At 41.3% G+C, this 21288-nt stretch overlaps 1 protein-coding gene across 1 annotated transcript in view; it reads right to left on the reverse strand.

Annotated features, from left to right (window-relative positions):
• Positions 1–756: 756 nt before the first annotated feature.
• The window catches only part of SLC5A1 (solute carrier family 5 member 1), a 52098-nt gene continuing 31566 nt past the window's right edge, over positions 757–21288 (reverse strand). Inside the window, exons 5-15 of the mRNA XM_069961211.1 lie at positions 19730–19834; positions 18223–18328; positions 13851–13931; positions 13502–13725; positions 13277–13412; positions 13089–13196; positions 11025–11175; positions 8417–8585; positions 6588–6803; positions 3906–4014; positions 757–1809 (exon numbers count right to left, since the gene is read on the reverse strand). Coding sequence (XP_069817312.1) covers positions 1601–1809; positions 3906–4014; positions 6588–6803; positions 8417–8585; positions 11025–11175; positions 13089–13196; positions 13277–13412; positions 13502–13725; positions 13851–13931; positions 18223–18328; positions 19730–19834 — 1614 coding nt within the window. The 3' untranslated portion in view covers positions 757–1600. The remainder of the gene's footprint in view (positions 1810–3905; positions 4015–6587; positions 6804–8416; positions 8586–11024; positions 11176–13088; positions 13197–13276; positions 13413–13501; positions 13726–13850; positions 13932–18222; positions 18329–19729; positions 19835–21288) is intronic.

Raw genomic sequence — 21288 nt, forward strand, 5'->3', positions numbered from 1 at the left:
TATTACATGGAGCGAATTGGGCCGATTCGGCAGATTATCGTTCCGTGTAATAGTACCCTTAGAGTACATTTGGGTTCATTCATAGGTTGTATCCATGTACTCCAGGAAATAAGGCTGCATACAACTTCTTTAGCCACCAGTAATGAAATGCTGACTCTTCTGGTTTGGATGAACCCACACATACTGGAGGTTTGCCCATCTATAGTTTTCAGTCCTGTAAATTTTGCTGTTCTTACAGAATCTCTTTGTGATTTGCACTTACCTGATCCCATGCCTACACAGTACTTTCCCCTGGTACTCCTGCTGTTCCCCTGAGCCTCGGAGCGCCTATTATTGATTATTATTATTTTTATTATTGTTTAAAGTGTAGCTCCACAGCTTTTTGTGCAGTGCGTATTATAGTAATTTGTTTAATGTGACTGTATTTTGAATTTGGTGTCGAAATAGACTTCCAAGCGCCCATCATCTGCTGCGTACAGCTATACCTTATGAGATGGAGCTGCCTTCCATAGCTCCCATCTCCAGTGAGTGGCCCAGAGAGCAGAAGCCAATTCCAGCACTGAATTCAAAATAGATTCGCACGATGGATAATAATATTGTGCACATTGCTGCACAATAGTAATTTCTCAAAAAAAACAAACAATAGAATTTAAATAGGTAGAGGGCCGTTACAAGGCATTACTGGGTTCATTTTTTCTAATTGATCAATGTGACCTTCTGTGGTAAATATACAACCAACCAAACAAGGAAGTAGAATTATGTTGTAAAATATTTTAATTATTTATTAAAATACAAGAATCTTTTACATAGAAATTTATACAGTTCACTACCTGCACATGTCTAGGGCCCAGGGCCGGTGTCAGCACAGGGTTACTCGGGCAAATGCTGGGGCCCACAGCGCCTCTAGGGGCCCAGAGAGGGAGAGGGGCCCAGTGTTCTAATGCTCAGCCTTCTCACTGTAGTGCAGGGTAAGGGGCTGAACATCAGAAGACATAGGAGATGGAGTAGGACCTGCACAGGGAGAGAAAAGGGTGAAGGACCTGATCACATGACCCAAAGGTCCTCAACCGTACAGTGTGGAGAGCAGCCCGACAGAGAGGAAGAGGGAGAAGACTGAGCCGTAAGTGCTGTTTGTTAGTTTCTGAGTGTGTCAGTGTCTGTAAGTCAGTGAGAAACAGTCAATCAGTGTCCTTGTCAGTTAAACAGTGTGTGTCAGTGTCAGTCGGTATCTTTGTCAATCAGTGTTTCTTATTCAGTCAGTGTCTGTGCCAGTCAGTTTCAGTCAGTGGCTGGGTCAGTAATGTGTGTTTGTGTATGTTAGTGGTGTGTTAAGTGATTGTGCATAGTGTGAGGCTCTGTCGCCCGAGGGCCCTGCTATGGCCTTTCCTTCTATGCCCTTATGTGTGATGTATAATACTTGTACGGCTGCATGGGCACGATGTTACCCACAGGGTAGACTTTACTGGTAAATCACTTTAACATCCAATTTTCCTTTTTTGGTTCTCAAATGTACAAACCATGTCACAGAACCGACTATTTTATCTTTGATCTGAGGTGGAAGTGGATGGAATGAACAACGTCCATTAATACTTCATGACATCTATGCAAAGTAGCCATGGCAGAAAACAGCCACAGCCAGCAGGATGATACCATTGATATTGACCACGTTCCTCCAGAGAGGCGTTTCTGAGGTGTCTGTCATCTTTGATTCCAAAGCCGCCTTCTCCTCTTCACTAAGTTTAGGAGCTTTCTTATCTTCAAAACCACAGAACCAGTTATATGACTTCCTCCAGCAACTCTGTTTTTTCTCTGCATGAAACATAAGAATAAGTGTTAAGGAAGAATTATCAAGTTCAAAGTAGACAAGAAGATATTGCATGGTTTGTACAGAAATTTGATTGTCTTGCTGATATTGTGCTGTTTGTAAATGTCATGCATATAAGTCTTTTTAAAGGGAACCCATTACCATGAAAATGCCCTATAAGCTATCGGCATCATGTTATAGAGCAGAAGGAACTGAGTGGATTGATATATATCTTTATGGGAAAAGTTTTAGTATAACTTGCAATTTATTGATTGAATTCTCTGATGTTTTCATGCTAAAGAGTCCAGTCCATTGAGTGACACCGCCCACTGGACTCCTAACACAGAATGATCTTAGATTTTAATCAACAATTAACAAGTTATACTGAATCTTTTCCCAGAGAGTTAAATATCAATCTGCTCAGCTCTTCCTGCTCTATAACATGATGGTGATAGATTAGATAGCATTGTATTGGTGATAGGTTCCCTTTAAGTTTTTGTATGTTTTTCTTTCTGAATATGTTGTTGTTTTTGTTTTTAAATAACTCATATATATATATAATTTTTAAAAAAATATTTTTAAAAGGAAATTTGTTAGCAGTTCTGAACAACCAAAACTGCTGACAGCCCCATTACACATCAGGAGCAATGTAGTTATGTCTTAAAGTTAATGTACCACTTCGCTACCTAAAAATTTTTTCTTACATGACCTGGTCAGCACTGGCACGTACATCCCAGTGGCGCAACCCATTTTTAAAATCACCATCTGGTTCCCGCCATCTGCGGTGGTTTAGTGAAATGCAAATAGCGTCTCTCTCTGCAATGGAGGCAGGCCCAGCACCTCCAGTACACCGATATTCACTGCCCTTGTTGGCACGCCTCCTTCAGAATCAAATCTGGCTGCATCACCCAAGGGAGAGGATATCAGTGTACTGGAGGCACTGGGCCCCCCTCCATTGCATAGAGAGGTCCTATTACACACAGATTTGTCTGACAGATTTTTGAAGCCAAAGCTTGAAAAGACTATAAACAGAGAACAGGTCATGAAGGAAAGACTGAGATTTCTCCTCTTTTTAAATCCATTCCTGGCTTTGGCTTCAAAATCTGACAGATAATTGTGTGTGTGTGTGTGTGTGTGTGTAATTGGGCCTTTAAAGGGGTTATCCAGCATTAGAAAAAACATGGCCACTTTCTTTCAGAGACAACACTACTCTTGTCTGCAGTTCAGGTGCAGTTTGCAATTAAGCTCCGTTCACTTCAATGGAACCGAGCTGCAAAACCTGCACCCAAACTGGAGACAAGAGCGGTGCTGTCTCTGGAAGAAAGAGGCCATGTTTTTCTAACACTGGATAACCCCTTTAAGAAAAATTAAGCTAACACTTGTTGAGGGTTATTGTAAAAGAAATTACATCAGTTATTACCTCAAACTAAATTATGTTTATTTCATTTAGTAACTAATGGTCACTTTTAATTTTTTAGGGGCCTGTTCTGGCTTAAACTTCTGGGCTATACACTGAATGTATCCATGGGCACATTTAAAAAGCGCTTTTAGGGTGCGTTCACACCTACAGGATCTGCAGCAGATTTGATGCTGTGTTCAGCTGCAGATCCTGTAGGTGTGAACGCACCATTAAAAAGTATCACATACCTTTCTTTTGGGGTATGGAGTAGTGTGGTAAGTTACACTATTCAAAAACTATACTTTATTTATCATTAAAATGGGAGACTACTAAAGATGAGCAAATCCACCTGCCACCCCTGTCCATGACAGGAACTGTCCAGAGCAGGAAAAGTTTTCTATGAGGATTTGCTGCTGCTCTGGACAGTTCCTGACATGGACAGAGGTGGCAGCAGAGAGCACTGTGCCCAACTGGAAAGAACACAATATTTCCTGCAGCGCATACAGCAGCTGATATGTATGGAATGACTTGAGATTTTTAAATAGAAGTAGATTACAAATCTATATAATTTTTTGAAACCAGTTGAATTGAAAGAAAAATATTTTCACTGGAGCACCCCTTTAATATAAATACTGTATATATTTTAAAAAGGGAAGAGATTCTATTTTCAGAGCAAATATTATTTAGTTGTATATGTCTAACCTTGCTCAACGTCCTCATATTCTTCAACCTCTTCATTGACCCAGTCATTAGCATCCAGGTCTTCTCTCTCCTCTTTGCTGTTTCTTAAGACCCAACACAATCGGTGAAGCTGTCAATATAAATATTATAGCGTTATTCATACCCGATTTTGCGCCAATGGATTTATCAGCAGGCTTGCAGTGCCGGTTTTTGCCAAATAAATATAGTGTAGTGGAGGCTGCAGTTTTTTCCTGTTTTTGGCAAAATGTTAATAAATTTTGCAAATGGGGAGAGCAAGACACGTCTCCCTACGCGGAGAGCCGTGCCCCCTTCCTGCCCATATGCCACACATGGCGCAAACTTGAGAAAAAGCGCACAGTTTTTTAAATTTTTTTCATGTTTGCACTAGGCGCAGACCTTGATAAGCGTGCCCCTAAGTATACTGAACATATACAGGACTTGGTTTCACATTTAGGCTATGTTTCCACTACGGGACGTGCCAATCTATTGATCTAGACCAATCTATTGATAATGACGATCGCAAATAATGATCATGATGTTATAAGTAATTGACGGCCGCCTTTTCCTGACAATATTTGTAGTGGGATCATAGCCTGACAGTTATATTAAAAAAGTTTTTTTGCATAACAGGGGGCTGGGCAGAGTTCCTCTGACATGAGAGAATGATGCATTGTCTCTGGAGAAAGTGAGGAGGTGGAGACAATACATATGTTGTAGTTCCTCCGATTTCTACTTCCTGTTAGTGGAAATCGGAGTCGATCCGAACCCGCATTTTCGGCATTTTATTAGCGGTGGCTGCTGAAGTTGGATAAAGCCCTAAGGCTATGTGAAAATCATGGATATAGTCATTGGCTGTATCCATGTTTTCCAGACAACCTTAGAGCTTTATCCAAGTTCAGCAGCCCCAACTAATCAAATGCTGAACGATTGGGTTCGGATCGACTCGAACCCGAACCCGGTTCGCTCATCTCTAGTGGTGAAGCATGTAAAAGCACATTGAAGCCCATGCTAAAGTAAGTTATATGTCTTGGGGTAATAGTTTTATTTAAATACAATTTTCTGATACAAGAGTACACTTTTAACCTATTCTCCCAGAACTACTTTAACCCTTTAATGCATTATGATTTCTTGTTACGTCACAGTGCTGTTGCGGGGGTACAGACATGGGCCCCCTCTGTACCGTGCCGCTCCTGGCTACTATCAGTCGGCACAAACCAATTGTTCGTGCTGACTGATAGCAAAAATGTGGAGCAAAAATTATGTCTCACACAGCCCATAGACCAAAAAAAAAAAAGAATATTTCAGCAATTTTGAACACATTTTTTTTTTTCAAAAGGTTTACATTTTTTTACAGCAGTCAAATAAAATTAAATTTATATAAGTTGCATAAATAACATATATAACATGTCAATTTTACCATAGGGCGAACAGTATAAAGATGAAACTCCCCCGCAGAATGAAAAAAATTTTTATTTTATTTTTTTTAGAGGCCTGCACCTTTTAATCCATAAGTGACCAAGCCAATTTTTATGTTTGTGTTTTCATTTTTTTCCCCTGAGCCATAACTTTTGTTTTTCCATCTACAGGGATTTATGAGGGGTTGTTTCCTTGTGGGGACAATGGTGCTTTGTTATAACACTCTTTATTTTACCAATGTACTGTCAAACAGGAAAAAAGGGATGTCAAATTAAATAAAAAAAAGAAAAGAAACAAAGCAATTCTGCAACTTTTAGGTTATTTTGTTTTTCAAAACTGACGTTCTCTTTATTCTGCTGGTCAGTATGATTAATGTGATAAACAATTTATATTGGTTTGTTAAAGTGAATGTACCACTTGTACATCGCTTTGTGTCTTTTACATCAATAGATCGAAGCCGGCGCGGGGATTCCGTTGTGGCAGTCCTTTTTTGAACCGCTGTTTGTTTCCTGCACATGGGACCGTTCTGTTTCTGAGCAATGATCCAGCATGAAGCACTGGGGACAGGCCCACCGTCCACCAGTGGGACAAAACCCCCTCCCCTTTGTGACATGGCTCAATTACAATCAATGGAGTCGCATCACAAAGGGAAGGAGAGATCGTCTCACTGGGGGCCAGCGGGCCCGTCACTACTGCTTCTTGCTGGATTGGTGCTCGGGAACAGATCAGCTCTGTGCGTGGGAATTGGGTGGTGGTTCAAAAAAAATACTGTGGCACTGGCGCCAGTGTTCATGTTAAAAAACACAAAGGGGGACATTTATGAAACGAACGCCAGGGAGAAGCTGCAGTTTCGCCCCTTCTTTCTGGCGTACGCCTGCCGTATGGCCCTCTCGCCCAAGGGGCTGGCTGGGGGTGCTTGTGGGTGACAAGGTGGGGAGGAGGCATGGCCTCCTCCCACGCCTCATTTATCATAATTTATGCCTGCTCGCAGGCGTAAATCATAATCCAAATCTGATCCAAATCATGATCCAAATGGTGTGATTATACAGTCAAGGGGTGCGCATTAGGCATCCATGCCCCTCGGTGTAAAACAATCACACCCCCGAGGATAGAAGTAAATAGTAATTGTTATAGTACAGTTATATACGTACCTTCACCCTAGTGTATAAACTGCAAAACATTGTTCAAAGTGTTTTTCCCCCTTTACATTAATAGTATAATAGGTATAAATGACCAACATATTATCGTCTATCCTTTGTTACTCACATGTTTGTCAGCGATGGGCTTAGTCATGAAGGACACTGCCAATACAATAATGCTGGTTGCTACAAACAGGATGATTGCAAAATATAGATAGTGCACACCGCAAATGATTTTTGGGCAGTTGCTGGGATTCACACAGCTTCCAGTGCCATAAGCGAACTCTGCGATCATCCGTGACAGGCCAATTACTAGTCCGATTATTAATCCCCAAAAAGCTCCCTGAAAAAAAAAACATAAAAAAGGTCATCAGATCTTTACAAATCCCAGTCTATTCCTTCCTTTGGTAAAGCCCTGATAGGCTATGTTCACACAACGCCTTTCACGGGAGTTATTTAACATACTTTTCCTTTGGTGGCTGTTGGGACATTAATCAAATTTAGGTTTGACATGGCCCCTCCTTCTTTTTTAAAGTTCCATTCAATTCTGTGTAAACTACAGTGAAAGGACGGTGAAAAAAAAAAAATCTATCTGTGAACAGAGTAAAATAACGGCGGTGAATTGATGACGTGGATGATGGTTGTTTTATACATTGGGTGAACCAATGGCCGTTGTCCTTATAGACTTCAATGGAAAACAATAAAGATTTAAAACAATGACGACGTAATTTTACAGTGTGTGAACATGGCTATAATTTGTAGATGCCTACAGTAAAATTATTTGTTTTAGATGAAGCCTACAAGCTGACTGTGTTAGGGCCCTATTACACTGGACGATTATCGTGCGAAAAATCGTTATATCCCTTAAATTTAAATGATAATTGTCCTGTGTAATTGCAGGCAACGATCGAAAAATCTTTCATGTGTCGTTGATTTAGATCTGACCCTAAAATCATCGTTAATCGTTCAGTGTAATTGCACATCGTTCCTTCTTTTGCTGGGATCAGATGGAGTAAACGATCGTAGTAACAATCGCAATTAATGACTATCGTTCTGTGGAATATGGTGAACGATTTCAGGTTGACGATAAACAATCTCGTTTGCGATCGTTTATCGTTAGTCGGTAATCGTTAAAAATCACTTTGTGTAATAGGACCCTTAGGAGCTCATATGTCAAAGGGATTACCATTGTTTATGCCAAGGGAACCTCTCAGCGCTCCCCATTAAATAATTATGGAACTATTAGAACGCCACATTTTGCAATTCCTCTCTTATCCTGGACATGTATAAGAAGTTTCACAGCTGGTCATTACTAGGTTACGATTTTACAGATCCTTTGACATTGGGGAAAATTGTGTACAATTATGAATGCCGGTCTTGAATCAGACCCCCACTCCCAATTGCCCCGCTGAATTCACTAAAAGGAGCATGCCTCTTAGTGATTCTGGCCTGACCAGCGCCTTCCATACGGCGGGCACCGAAATTTACACCTGCAAACAAGTGTAAATAAAGGTAAATCAGGTGCGGGAGGAGGCCACATCTCCTCTCTGCGTTGCCCCCCGATTGCCTGTTGGACGGGGGATACTGCAGACATACACCAGGGAGAAGGGGCAAATCTGCACCTTCCCCCTGGCAGACGCATAAATCTCCCCCATTGTGTACAAAGTGCAGAGAAGCTGCATATGAATTCCGCTAATATAGCAATGACCGTTTTGCTGTATGTGCTGAAAACTACCCAACGTATATGGTAATAGTATCACTTGACCAAGGTCAGAAGATTGTAATTTTCGCCATTCTATGGGTCATTACATTTCAGATTTGAATATATCTGCTGTTTATGGAATGGTTGGCCAATTAAGATTATAAATGAAGCAGGTTTTTTTTTCTGTGTGTGTAATGCTACTTGTCAGAGGTAGAGTTTAGGGTTGGGACAACCTACTGGTAATTTGTACTGACCGGCTCATTAACTCTCTTCACAAAGATAGCCAGAAAGAAGACGGAGGCAATGGGTGGTCCTAAGTAACTGGTGATGGACTGCATGTAGTCGAACAATTGTCCACTTTGTGCAGACTGCAGGATAGGGACCCAGGCAATGCTCACTCCAATCAGAAACAAGATGAACACCCTGCAAGAAACACATGATGGCTGACTTAGTCATTTGTAAATATTAAATATCGGTTTATTACTAATAAGGCTATCTTCACACATAGTGCATAATTAGCATTAACTAGTACTATTTTGCTGTGAATTGTACAGTAAAATAGAGCTATTTTTGCAGCGTTTCCATCAAAATTGCAGCAAAAATATCACTATTTTATTGAACAATTTTCTGCAAAATAGCACTGGTTAGAGCTAATTAAGTGCTATGTGGGAACATAGCCTTAAAGTGTCACTGTCGTGAATTTTTTTTTTTGCAGAAATCAATAGTCCAGGCGATTTTAAGAAACTTTGTAATTGGGTTTATTATCCGAAAAATGCATTTTTATTATGAAAAAGCAGTTTGAAGCTCTCCCCCCTGTCTTCATTGTTCTCCTATGGAGAGAGCTAAACAAAAGACCAAAACAGGACAACAAAGAGTTAATCTACAAATATCTCACCCGTTATCTTCTTGGACAGTCACCAGTGACCTGTCTGAGCTCAGATTACAGCTGTCACCCAGCTCTGTGCCTGTAATCCTCTGTTATCTGCTTTCTGCTGCCGGCTAACTCCCTCCTTCCTCCTCCCCCCTCCCCTCTCCCTAGAGCAGACAGGGGACGTCTCCTGCAACAAGTCACAATTTTCAGATTTTTCAGAGTGGATGAAAAAGAGGAAGGAGGGGGGGACCTGGGAAAAGGCTTTTTACATGCAGATAATGGCAGATTTGGCTAATAAACCCAATTACAAAGTTTCTTAAAATCGCCTGGACTATTGATTTCTGCAAAAAAAAAAAAATACGACAGTGACTCTTTAAAGGGGAACTATCAGCAGGTTCAACGAATCTAACCTGCTGATAGCTTCTTTTTGCACAGTAGACGCTGAGGATGAAGGTGTCTTACCTCCATCCTCATTGCTGTTCTGGTGCAGCTAGTCAATTGCTCCACGTTCTGGTAAGACCGTTAGGCGCATTGAGTCACTGTTAAGAGCACTGCCCCACCCTCATAGTGCCGATCTATGATAATCAATGGAGCAGGCCATTCTGGGGCAGGCTGGATTGTGAATATCTTTGTGGGCAGCGCTTTTAACGGTGCCCCAGTGCCACTAATGCACCAAGACGGTCAGTAACTATGTAATTATCTATACACACAGTACTACCCCATGGGCCATATTATACGGCCCGAACCCGCAATGTAAGCAAGCGCCAATATGCTAAATACACGGCTCAATAATTGTGCAGCAAGGGATGTATATACAGTATGTTGTTGGCGATGTTTGCGTAGCCCTTGCTTTGGTGTAAAATAATAAAGAGATGTACTTACCTGTCCAGGTTCCCCTCTGTGTCCTCCAGCTTTGTTCTAGGCTTACCACAGTCAGCTTGGGGACTTCTAAACCCGTCTCTGAAGTGACAGGCTGCTCAGCCAATCACTGGCCAAGACAGAACAGCGCCTTGGCCAGTGATTGGCTGAGTGGCCTGTCACTTCAGAGTGGGGTTCTGAAGTGCTGGAGGCAGCTGCCATGAGCGGACAACACAGGAACAAGACAGCCGGACACTCTGGGAGTCTGGACAGGTAAGTATAATCTTTATTTATTTATTTTTTTCAGCCGTTGGCCACACATTGCTATTCCGCTTAGCAATGTATGCGCCACAGACGATGATTCTTAAACATGTTAAAAGACAACAATCAGCTAATGATCGTCTCCTTGGCAGATGATTGTCTTTATCACACGGAACAATTTTTGCCTGAATTGGCCTGACTTGGACTGAATTCCAGTCCTATTTACATATAGTGTAACTACAGTCTAATATAAATTGCATGACTATATTTGCTCCAAGTACGGGCTTTGAAAGTCAAACATGTAAGTGATTTCTGTATGCTGAACACCTTATAGTACCCAATCCAGATGTGAAACTGAACTGATGTCCTGTGATAGGAGTCCGGCTGCAGTTGGCTATTTGGTACATTACACTAGTAGTGATAAATAAACTTATAAATTATGATTTTTAGTCAATATGAACAAAAATATTAAACATTTTTGTTTGATTAATTCAACAATTATTTTAGGGATTTGTCCTCTGGGTCTAGCATGACTACTTAAATGAAGAGCGTTGTATTGGGATAGGAACTAGGCTTCACTTTAGACTATGCATGACAAGTGCATAACAGTATCAGAAGGGGATGTTGTTTTCAAATATCAATTCATTTACAATGGTTAATGGATAACTACTGGAGCACTTCACAACCATTACAAACAACTTTACCAATGATAGCTGCTGAAGAGTCAGTCAAGCATTTAATGGCTACTCAAAAAGCTTTCATAGTAATAAAACAACTAACAAACAAACATAAGTCGCACTGGTACCAGTATAATCAATGCAAGCCGCCCTAGACATTAGAGAACGGTCAGGCGATATAGCAGTGTCACTCACCTCCCCGCTATCATCAGCTCCTTCTCTGATGCCTTCTTACGGATCTTGGTGTAAATGTCCATAGTAAACAGGGTACTGGCACTATTAAAGATGGACGTTAAGGAACTCATGAGAGACGCCAACATCACTGATAACATCAAACCTCGAAGTCCTGGAACATCAATAAAAGATTAGTGAGGACACATTGCAGTGCTATAAATGTGAATGCCTTAGAGGTGGGGTAACCGGGATATTAGGACCATCCTTGTCAACGCTGAGGATTCTTTCAGTCAGGACAGGAACCCCCTAAGGGATGGCAGAGGGACTGATCGCCAGTAAGGCAAAACTGCAACGAGCCAAAGTACCTTACTAATGTACGCTCGTCCACTTGGGGAAATCTTCAGTGGGAGCTCCACCTAGGAACAGAGACCTGTAACTCGTACTACCTCACATGGTGGTCTCCTAACTGGTGTAGGCAGAAGGCAGTCAGATACACAGATATCTAAACGTGAGTATGAGGATTTGTCTTTAAGTACCTTTTCTACACACATCCCAGCAATTCTACTAATTAGGCACGGACTCCTACCCGGCCCTTATACTACCCTCGCCCATAAGCCTTTTCTTCCTCTAACTACCTCGTCTCTGCTGTATTGTTATTCCCTTTTTGCACTAGCAACTGTAAGCAGTTGTTTTGTGGTATTGTGTATTACACTTAAGATCTTAAGTAAACTTCAACTTCTGGTTAAGCCTTGGTCATCTCTTGCACCATACCAGGCACCTGCACCCTCACTACTGTTCTATTAAAGGACCGGTGCCCGTGTGTCCAGGGGTGGGTACTGCCACTCCTGGCCACCCTGACCAAAACCAACCCCAAACATCAGAAGCCCACCAGCTGCCACAACACCTGCACACAGCACATGGGCCATGGCATTTGTCCATTTTTCTATTTTCCAATACCAGCTTTAAGAATTGACTATTGACTTGCTTCCTTAGGCCATGTTCCCACTCTGAATGACACCGGCCGTTCTGTGACCCGGCTGGGTCACAGAATGGCCGGTGTCAGAAAAGATCATCCCAGCCTAATTCGGATGCAGGCGCATTCGTGCGCACCCGAATCCGTATTCCCTGCTGCTCACAATGGAGAGTGCGGCCGGAGCTGCACACTCCATTGTATTAACTGACAGGGTTTTCTGACATGTCAGTTTCATGCAGCGCCACTAGGGATCCCGACCGGAGTGTATACTATGGGAGAGATTTATCAAACAAAGTGGAACTGGCTCAGTTGCCCCTAGAAAAAAAGAAAAAATTGGTCAGCTCTCCTAGAACACCGTTCACACTAGGCAGGAGCACGTTGCTATGGCTGAAATTGCAAACACACAAAAACACAGAAAAATGCAACAGCTCACCGCAACAGCAAGATACAGACCCACCACAGACATGAAAATAATTAAAAGCAGCCCCCCCAACTGGCAAAAAAACTTCCACAAAAATAATGAGTCTCTTGGTTACTATTTGCAAACAGTGTAAACTGCCTCACCACTAGCTCCTAGCAACCAATCAGATTCCACCTTTCATTTTCCAAAGAGTCTGTGAGAAATGAAAAGTGGAATCTGATTGGTTGCTAGGGGCAACTGAGACAGTTTCACTTTACACCATGTTTGATAAATCTCCCCCATGTGTATACACTCTGGCCGGGATTCCCTCAGCCTGCAGCACTACGTAAGAACTCTATTAAAATGACAGCCGTGATCAACAACGGCCGTGATCACTACGGTACTTACGTAGTGTGAACATCGTTTTAAAGTTATAAGTAATAAGTTGTACTTATTTTTAAACTCCTCCAATACTGCACAATTTAGTAAAATTACATAATAAATGACTACAGGTTCAAAGGACAATTATCTCTGAGAAAAAAAAACTAATAGTATGGTGAATGCTCTGTAGACTGAACTCCTCTAAATACAGTAGAATCAGAACCGTTTTATGTGGTTTTTCTACATGTTCCTGTATATTACATATATGTGCCATACATCATCTCCAATAACAATTGATACACAGTCTGAATAACATCAGAAAGCAGCTTACCATCTGGCATCAAATCTATCACCATTTTTGGGTAAGCGATATTGGTACATCCAACTTCCGTGTCACAATACTTTTTACACTTTTCAGGTAGCACACAAGCAATTTCCTCTAGAAAAAGAAACCAAAGACATTAGAAGTGAATGACATTGTATTGGTGAAGTAGAATTATTTTGCTCTTAGGGAATTACCTGTGTACAGAATACGACTGATCATTCCAGGAAACACCATCAAGAACATGGGCAACAGCTTCAGATACCCACACAGGATACAGCCAGCCTTTACGTGTGACATGTTTTTGGCGGAGAGACAACGCTGAACAATCACCTAGAATTAAAGAGCAAATGGAACTGAGTTTTCTGTTATCTATTTTACTTGTATAATAATACCAGTCTGGAATCCAACCAGTTCTTTACCTGATCTGTGCACCAGTACCAAAGTGCCAGGATGGTCAGACCAAAGATGAGACCAGGCCATGGCATATCTCCAGTTATGGGATCTCGGAAAATGTGAAATGCGTCTTCTCGTGGAGTGTAGCATTTTTCATTGACTCTAGTTCCATCGTCATAAATGACATCTGTCGGAATGGCTTTCATGTATTTCTCCATAAAGGACTCGTATCCTCCAACTTTATTGAAAGCTGAAAGAGAGATTTTCTAGTGTAAGACCTCCCAACCCACTCTCAGACCAATATAATAGAGGTGACAGTAACCACAAAGGCAAAAAAAACAAACTAAAGACTTTTAAAAGGTAATTTCAACTCACCAAAGCCCATGAGTATAAATGACCCCACAAGCATGATAATGGTTTGTAGAGTATCTGTGTAAATGACAGCAGCCAGACCACCTAGGCAACAGACAAAACCAGTCAAAAGATTAATATACAAATGCAACTCACACAACTTTATATGAAACAACTTTTGCGCGATAACGGTCAAATTCGAACGATAATCGTACGTGTAAACACAGCAAAACGATCAAACGACCAGCAAAAAATCGTTCATTTTGATCTTTCAACATGTTCTCAAATCATCGTTGATCGTTCGCAAAAAATTCGCATATCGTTCCGTGTAAACATTCTTTCAGCGATTTCACCTATGTGTGAGATAGGCTTAAGAGATCGCATAGGGAATTTTCCGTACGATGTATCGTTACGTCTAAACACTGATCGTTATAACAAAAAACATTGTTCATTCAAAATTGTTAATCGTGCGATCGGGCGAATTATCGCTCCGTGTAAAAGTACCATTGGAGTCCTATTAGATGGGCCTGATCAAAAATGTGAACGAGGGCTGATCTGCTAGATAGGTGCTTGTTTACTGAGCCTATTACATGGCTGCATGGACATTGTTAGCGAGGGCTGCATGGAAATTGTTAGCGATATCCGTGCAGCCCTTGTCCTAAACTATTACACATTACCTCTCCATGCTCCTGGTCTTCTCCTGCAGAGGGTAGGAGAAGACCGGGACCGTGGAGAGGCAACAGTTGGAGCCTGATGATTTCAGGTCTGGACCTAAAGACACGATCAGCAGCTGATCATTGTCATTGGCTGATCGTTGGCTCTGATACGGTGCATTTACACAGACAGATTTATCTGATAGATTTTTAAAGCCAAAGCCAGGAATGGATATGAAAAGAGGAGAAATCTCAGTCTTTCCTTTATGACCTGTTCCCTGTTTATAGTCTGTTCCTGGCTTTGGCTTCAAAGATCTGTCAGATAAATCTCTCTGTGTAAATGCACCATTACATGGAGCAATGACTGGCCAGATCGGCCTGATTTGGCCGATTATCACTCTGTGTAATAGAGCCCTTACATTATTTCTTTCCTTTAACAGCTGTCAAATTTATAACAAATATATGTGTATATGTGTATATATATATATATATATACATACACAGTATATATATATATATATATATATATGTGTGTATATATATATATATATATATATATATACACACAGTATATTTATACATTTTTTTGTACACTTAAAAATAAACTATTTCTTACAGTATCTATTCAACCTTGTGTCAGTTGCAAATCACTTTCAGTTATAACAGATGTTTTTGAGACAAACTTAAAGGGAACCTATGACCGCTCCTAACTTGTCTATTTTAGTAAATACTTTTATTCCCAATAAAATAACAATTCTGGAACATCTTCTCCTGTAGCTCTATATTGTGCCATTCTGCTATTATTCTTATTAGAAATTTTAGGGTGTTACCAGTTTGGGGGGGGGGTCCTTACACAGTCTACCACCGCTAGGTCTGATTGGATAGTGTCAGAAAGTAGGAAACCCCCCCCCCAAAGTAGTAACACCCAGTTGGTATTGAGTCATAGATTTCTAGCAAAAATAACAGAGGAACAGATGTTCTAGAACTGTAATTTTATTGGCATGCATGTATTTGTTAAATATAGAGGCCAGGAGTGATATCAGATCCTCTTAAAAGGGAATGCCCCAGGTATCTAATTCTAAGTAGAGAAGATCGAACAGGGCCGAGGTTCAGGTTCGTACAAACCCGAACCATTGGCATTTGACTCCTGCTGCCTTCCAGTTCCGTGGGGAAGGTGGAGACAGCCTATTTCCTTGGCTATATCCCTGTTTTCCAGGCGGTACTCTTCACCTTCCCCACGGAACGGGAAGGCAGCGGGAGTCAAATGCCGATGGTTCGGGTTCGGAACCTGAACCTCGGCCCTGTTTAATCATCTCTAATTCTAACTCTGCAAATAGAAATGTTATTTTTAAAGCATCACTGACATGTTAAAAGTTACTGATCACATTGGTTTTTACTCCTAAGACCTGTTGTGATCATGAGACACTGCCGGGGGGAGTGGCACTAGCTGTCAATCAGATCTGATTTGTTCGCATTACTATAGTCTACAAACAAGTCGCATGCTCTGACAGAAGGAAAGGAGAGCACACAAGTTGTGTATCATTTATGGTAGCTATAAAGATATAAAGTATTCCGCCCTTTAACATTTATGGCATATACAGTGTATAGCACCCTCACTTAGGGAATGACTCTCTCCCCATGAACCCCCTTTGCTGATGGACTCTTTCCACGTGGGGAGTGGAACTTGCTGTTACCTAGGGTTTTACAACTGCCATTTGTTAATCTCTGCAAAATATCACTCTATATCATACATTCTGGCCATTATTCACACATATTTGCTGCTAATCGTGTATTCTGCCCTTTTGGCTTTATTCTTCAAACTAACTTCCTTGTGTTGTAATTTGCAACACAATTCTTGCCAGACAGTGGTGCAGGAATTATTAAATAAACTTAGTTTTACAATTTTGTTTGTGCTATGTCACCTATTTTGTAAAACACACAAAACTTTCTTCACTCCTTAATGCAAATTTATGAACTTGCATGTGAGTTAAACTGTTGCCACACAAAATGGCAGTGCAGTGACAGTTTAACTAAGTGACGTCAACGAGTGGTGACAGGTCCCAGCAATCAGCGAGGGACTTATCACCACTCGCCTTAGGTGGACATCACTGCCATTGGTTCCTCATTACAGACAGACCAATCACAGTGTAAAATGACATGAGCGACTGGCTGTAAACACCTGTCTAAACACTCAATCAATTACACTCCAACCTCTTCACATTGGCCAAGACCAAATATCTGTCTAAGGACATCAAGGACAAAACTGTAGATCTGCACAAGGCTGGGATGGGCTACAGGACAGGCAGCTTGGTGAGAAAGCAACGACTGTTGGCACAATTATCAGAACATGGAAGAAACACTGGATGGCTGTCAATCTTCCTCAGTCTTGGGCTCCATTGAAGATCTTGCTTTGTGGGGTAAGGATGATTCTAAAAAAGCCCTGAACTACACAGGAGGACCTGGTCAATGACCTGAGGAGAGCTGGGACCACAGTTTAAAGATTACTGTTAGTAACACACTACGGCCCCTGCCATCACCAGCACATGTCCAGGCATGTTTGAAGTTTTGCAAATGACAATGTGGATGATCCAGAGGAGGCATGGGAGAAGGTTGTGTGGTCAAATGAGACCAATATAGAACTTTTAGGTATCAACTCCACTCCTCGTGTTTGGAGAAGTTGAAGGATAAGTACAACCCCAAGAACACAGTCCCAACCGTGAATGGGGGGTTGAAACATCATATTTTGGGAGTTCTTTTCTGCAGTGATTGCACTGTATCAAAGGATGGATGGATGGGGCCATGTATTATGAGATTTTGGCGTAAAACCTCCTTCCCTTAGTAAAGTATTAAAGATGGGTCATGTCTGGGGCAACTAAGGAGCAGCTCTATAAGAAGCATTTCAAGGTCCTTGAGTGGTCAAGTCAGTCTCCAGACCTGAACCCAAAAGAAAATCTTTGGAGGAAGCTGAAAGTCAAGGTTGCCCAGCTACAGCCCAGAAACCTGAAAAATCTGGAGAAGATCTGTATGGAGGAGTGGGACACAATCCTTGTTGCAGTGTCTGCAGTTACAGAGGTCAGACATTTCCTGTAGGTCTTGACCAGGTTTGCAAACAAAGGTTTCTGGACCAAATATTAAGTTTTGTTTTCCTATGGTATCAAATACTTATTTCATGCAATAAAATGCAAAATGATTATTTAAAAATCATACATTGTGATTTTCTGGAATAGTTTATTTTTATTATACACCTCTGCATTCTATGTAGGTGGGAAAATTTGCTAAATCAGCAGCGTTTGAAATATTGGCTGTTCCAGAGGATAATCATTTGGCTTGATGTCCCTGTCCCCTGTTGCTGTACCAGATTGTTGCTTCTAATACTGTACCTGATCGTTGCACCTGTTAGTGTACATGATCGTCGCTCCTGTTACTGTACATAATTGTAGCTCCTGTCAGTGTACCTGATTGTCATCGGCTGTTACTGTATGTGAAATTTAAAAAGAATTGCTTCTAAACCCTATAACATCCTAAAAAGTAAAAAAGGACCTTTACCAACATAGAGTAGACATATTATGAATGTAAATTATGGTCTTTCAACATGTTGAAAAATCCAGATCACGACAGTGACGGTCTCATGCTTGTCGCTCCGATTAATTGGATCAGCTGCAGCAGAACACATGGAACAAATACACCTCCATATAAACAGGGAGAACATATAAACTCCATACATTACTCCTTTTGGCACCTACCTGTAACAGTGTATACAGCTGTGATCAGCAGCAGCATTACAATGGCTATATAGATATTAATCCTCATAGCTTGCTGGATGAAGATGGCTCCAGAAAACATGTCCGCCTGAAAAAAAAAATGGTGGAATAAATGTTTCTGTATTGATATAATTTGAATTAAAAAAAACCCAGAAATACTAGTGAATAGGATGCAACAATTATTTGAATTGTTCTAATATAATATACATATACTGCTTTTGCAAAATTTACACATTATCTTCACTAATACCTTTAAATGACTGCGTAATACCAGCACAAAATCAACTGGTGTACACTGGACACATCAACTGGTGTCACAAAGTGCCAGAGATTTGTAATTTACTTCTATTAAATAATCTCCAGTTTGTCAGTACTTATCAGCTGCTGTGTGTCCTGTAGGAAGTTGTGTATTATTTCCAGTCTGACACAGTGCTCTCTGCTGCCACCTCTGTCCATGTCAGGAACTGCCCAGAGCAGCAGCAAATCCCCTTTTCTGCTCTCCAGACTGAAAATAATACACCACTTCCTGTAGGACATACACATGCTGATAAGTACTAGAAGACTGGAGAATTTTTAAAAGAAGTAAATTACAAATTTGTAAAAAGTTTTAAACAATCGCGCTCCTGGTAAAACACTAAAAATAGTGTGCGTACTGCTGCGAGCTACAGCTAGTGGTATCTGCCTCCACTAAAAATAGAAACAATATAAATAAATAAAGAAGATGCCGTGCCGCGCTAAGTACTAATGTTAAAAAACATAGTTTAAAAACATAGTCATTAATATCAGTGCATAAAAAGGGCCAGTGCAAGATATTAAACCAGACTGCTCACCGTTGGTGCGTGTATGGGCTAGTTTGGATCTGTAGTCCTCCACGTTCGTAAACCTGTGTGGATTCCTACTTGATATCAAGAATGTCCTGTTACGGTAGGTGAGTTGCTGGTCACTGCGTCCTTACTGGTCCTTGCTCCAAAGTCCTTTGTACCAGGTAAATCTCTTGAGAAAGAAGGACGTATCCTTTGAAACGCGACGAGGAAGTATCTTGCCTCTCGTAGCGATCCGTAGAATCTGTGACGTCACAGAAGGATTCTCATCCGGGATTCCCGTAGCTAAGGGCTTAACGCGCCACCGGCCGGCGCGCGCGCCCTATCTGGAGATTTACCTGGTACAAAGGACTTTGGAGCAAGGACCAGTAAGGACGCAGTGACCAGCAACTCACCTACCGTAACAGGACATTCTTGATATCAAGTAGGAATCCACACAGGTTTACGAACGTGGAGGACTGCAGATCCAAACTAGCCCATACACGCACCAACGGTGAGCAGTCTGGTTTAATATCTTGCCCTGGCCCTTTTTATGCACTGATATTAATGACTATGTTTTTAAACTATGTTTTTTAACATTAGTACTTAGCGCGGCACGGCATCTTCTTTATTTATTTAAATTACAAATTTGGTGTTAAATGTAACTCACAGATTTAAAAGGAACTCACAGAAATTTTGGTGAACACATAAAGAAGGAGGGAAAGAACAGAAAGGTAAATTCGAATCCGATCCCCTCCAAAACGTTTTCGTAGGTACTCTGGCATTGTCACTACCTAGGGGGAAAAAAGAAAACATTAATATAGTGTTGTCCCACTGATACTAGTCTGTAGCTGATAACTTTTAAGATCAGTTCACACCAATATCATAAATTCAGATTTTTTGGAACCATGATGGATACAATGGGGGAGATTTATCAAATATGGTGTAAAGTGAAACTGGCTCAGTTGCCCCTAGCAACCAATCAGATTCCACCTTTCATTCCTCACAGACTCTTTGGAAAATGAAAGGTGGAATCTGATTGGTTGCTAGGGGCAACTGAGCCAGTTTCACTTTACACCATGTTTGATAAATCTCTCCCAATGGATCTGTTTGACAAGAGATCCTAAAAGTTTCTGGCAGACTGCCTTGATTAATTGTCAGAGAATAAACTCCATAGAACATCAATTGGGTAAGAGAGGCTTTATACACATTTTAAAGCTTTACTGTCATTTGGAGAAAGTTTTGACACGCCATCGGACAACAAAATGGAGGAAGTCCAGCACCATCCAGATTCAAGAATCATTTTCAAGCTTTACTGCATAATGAGTACAGAAAACACAGCAACGTTTCAACCTGACAATCTTTATCATTCTTGATCAGACTGAAATGTCGCTGTGTTTTCTGTACTCATTATGCAGTAAAGCATGAACATTATGCTGGACTTCTTCTATTTTGATGTATTACAGGTCAGCATTTGGGATAGCTGACTTCCTACCTTGCATCCTCTCTACAACCACCTGTCTAACTTGAATTTATTTTACGGAGCTGTTGAACCCAGTTGTTGTCTGTTATGTCATCAGACATGTCAAAAGTCACTGATCACACTGGGTCTCACTACTGAGACCCGCTGTGATCCTGGGATACATCTGGGGAAGTGCACAGCAGTCAACCGGCTGGCTTTATAGACTCTAATAAAGCTAAAGAGTCAAATTTGATTGACATCTTGGGAGAGATGTACACTGCCGCACAGTCCCCTGGCTGTATTTTGTGATCGCAGTGAATTGCAGGAGTAAGACCCAGTGTGACCAGTAATTTTTGACTAATCAGGTGACATCTCAAAAGTTACCGCAAATGACAGAAATGCTTTACCTTAAAGGATAAGTCCGGCAAAATTTTTTATTTAAGTATTGTATTGCCCCCCCAAAAGTTATACGAGTCCCCAATATACACTTATTACGGTAAATCATTATAAAGGGCTTTTTTCCCTGAACTTACTACTGTATCAAGGCTTCACTTCCTGGATAACATGGTGATGTCACATCCTGGATAACATGGTGATGTCACATCCTGGATAACATGGTGATGTCACGACCCGACTCCCAGAGCTGTGCAGGCTGTGGCTGCTGGAGAGGATGATGGTAGGGGGACACTGAAGGATACAGGGCACTGGAGGGACACTGAGCATCCCTCTGCCATCTTCCTCTCCAGTAGCCACAGCCTGCACAGCTGTGGGAGTCGGGTCGTGACT

This window comes from Dendropsophus ebraccatus, chromosome 3, assembly GCF_027789765.1.
Source record: "Dendropsophus ebraccatus isolate aDenEbr1 chromosome 3, aDenEbr1.pat, whole genome shotgun sequence".
Classification (NCBI taxonomy): Eukaryota; Metazoa; Chordata; class Amphibia; order Anura; family Hylidae; genus Dendropsophus; species Dendropsophus ebraccatus.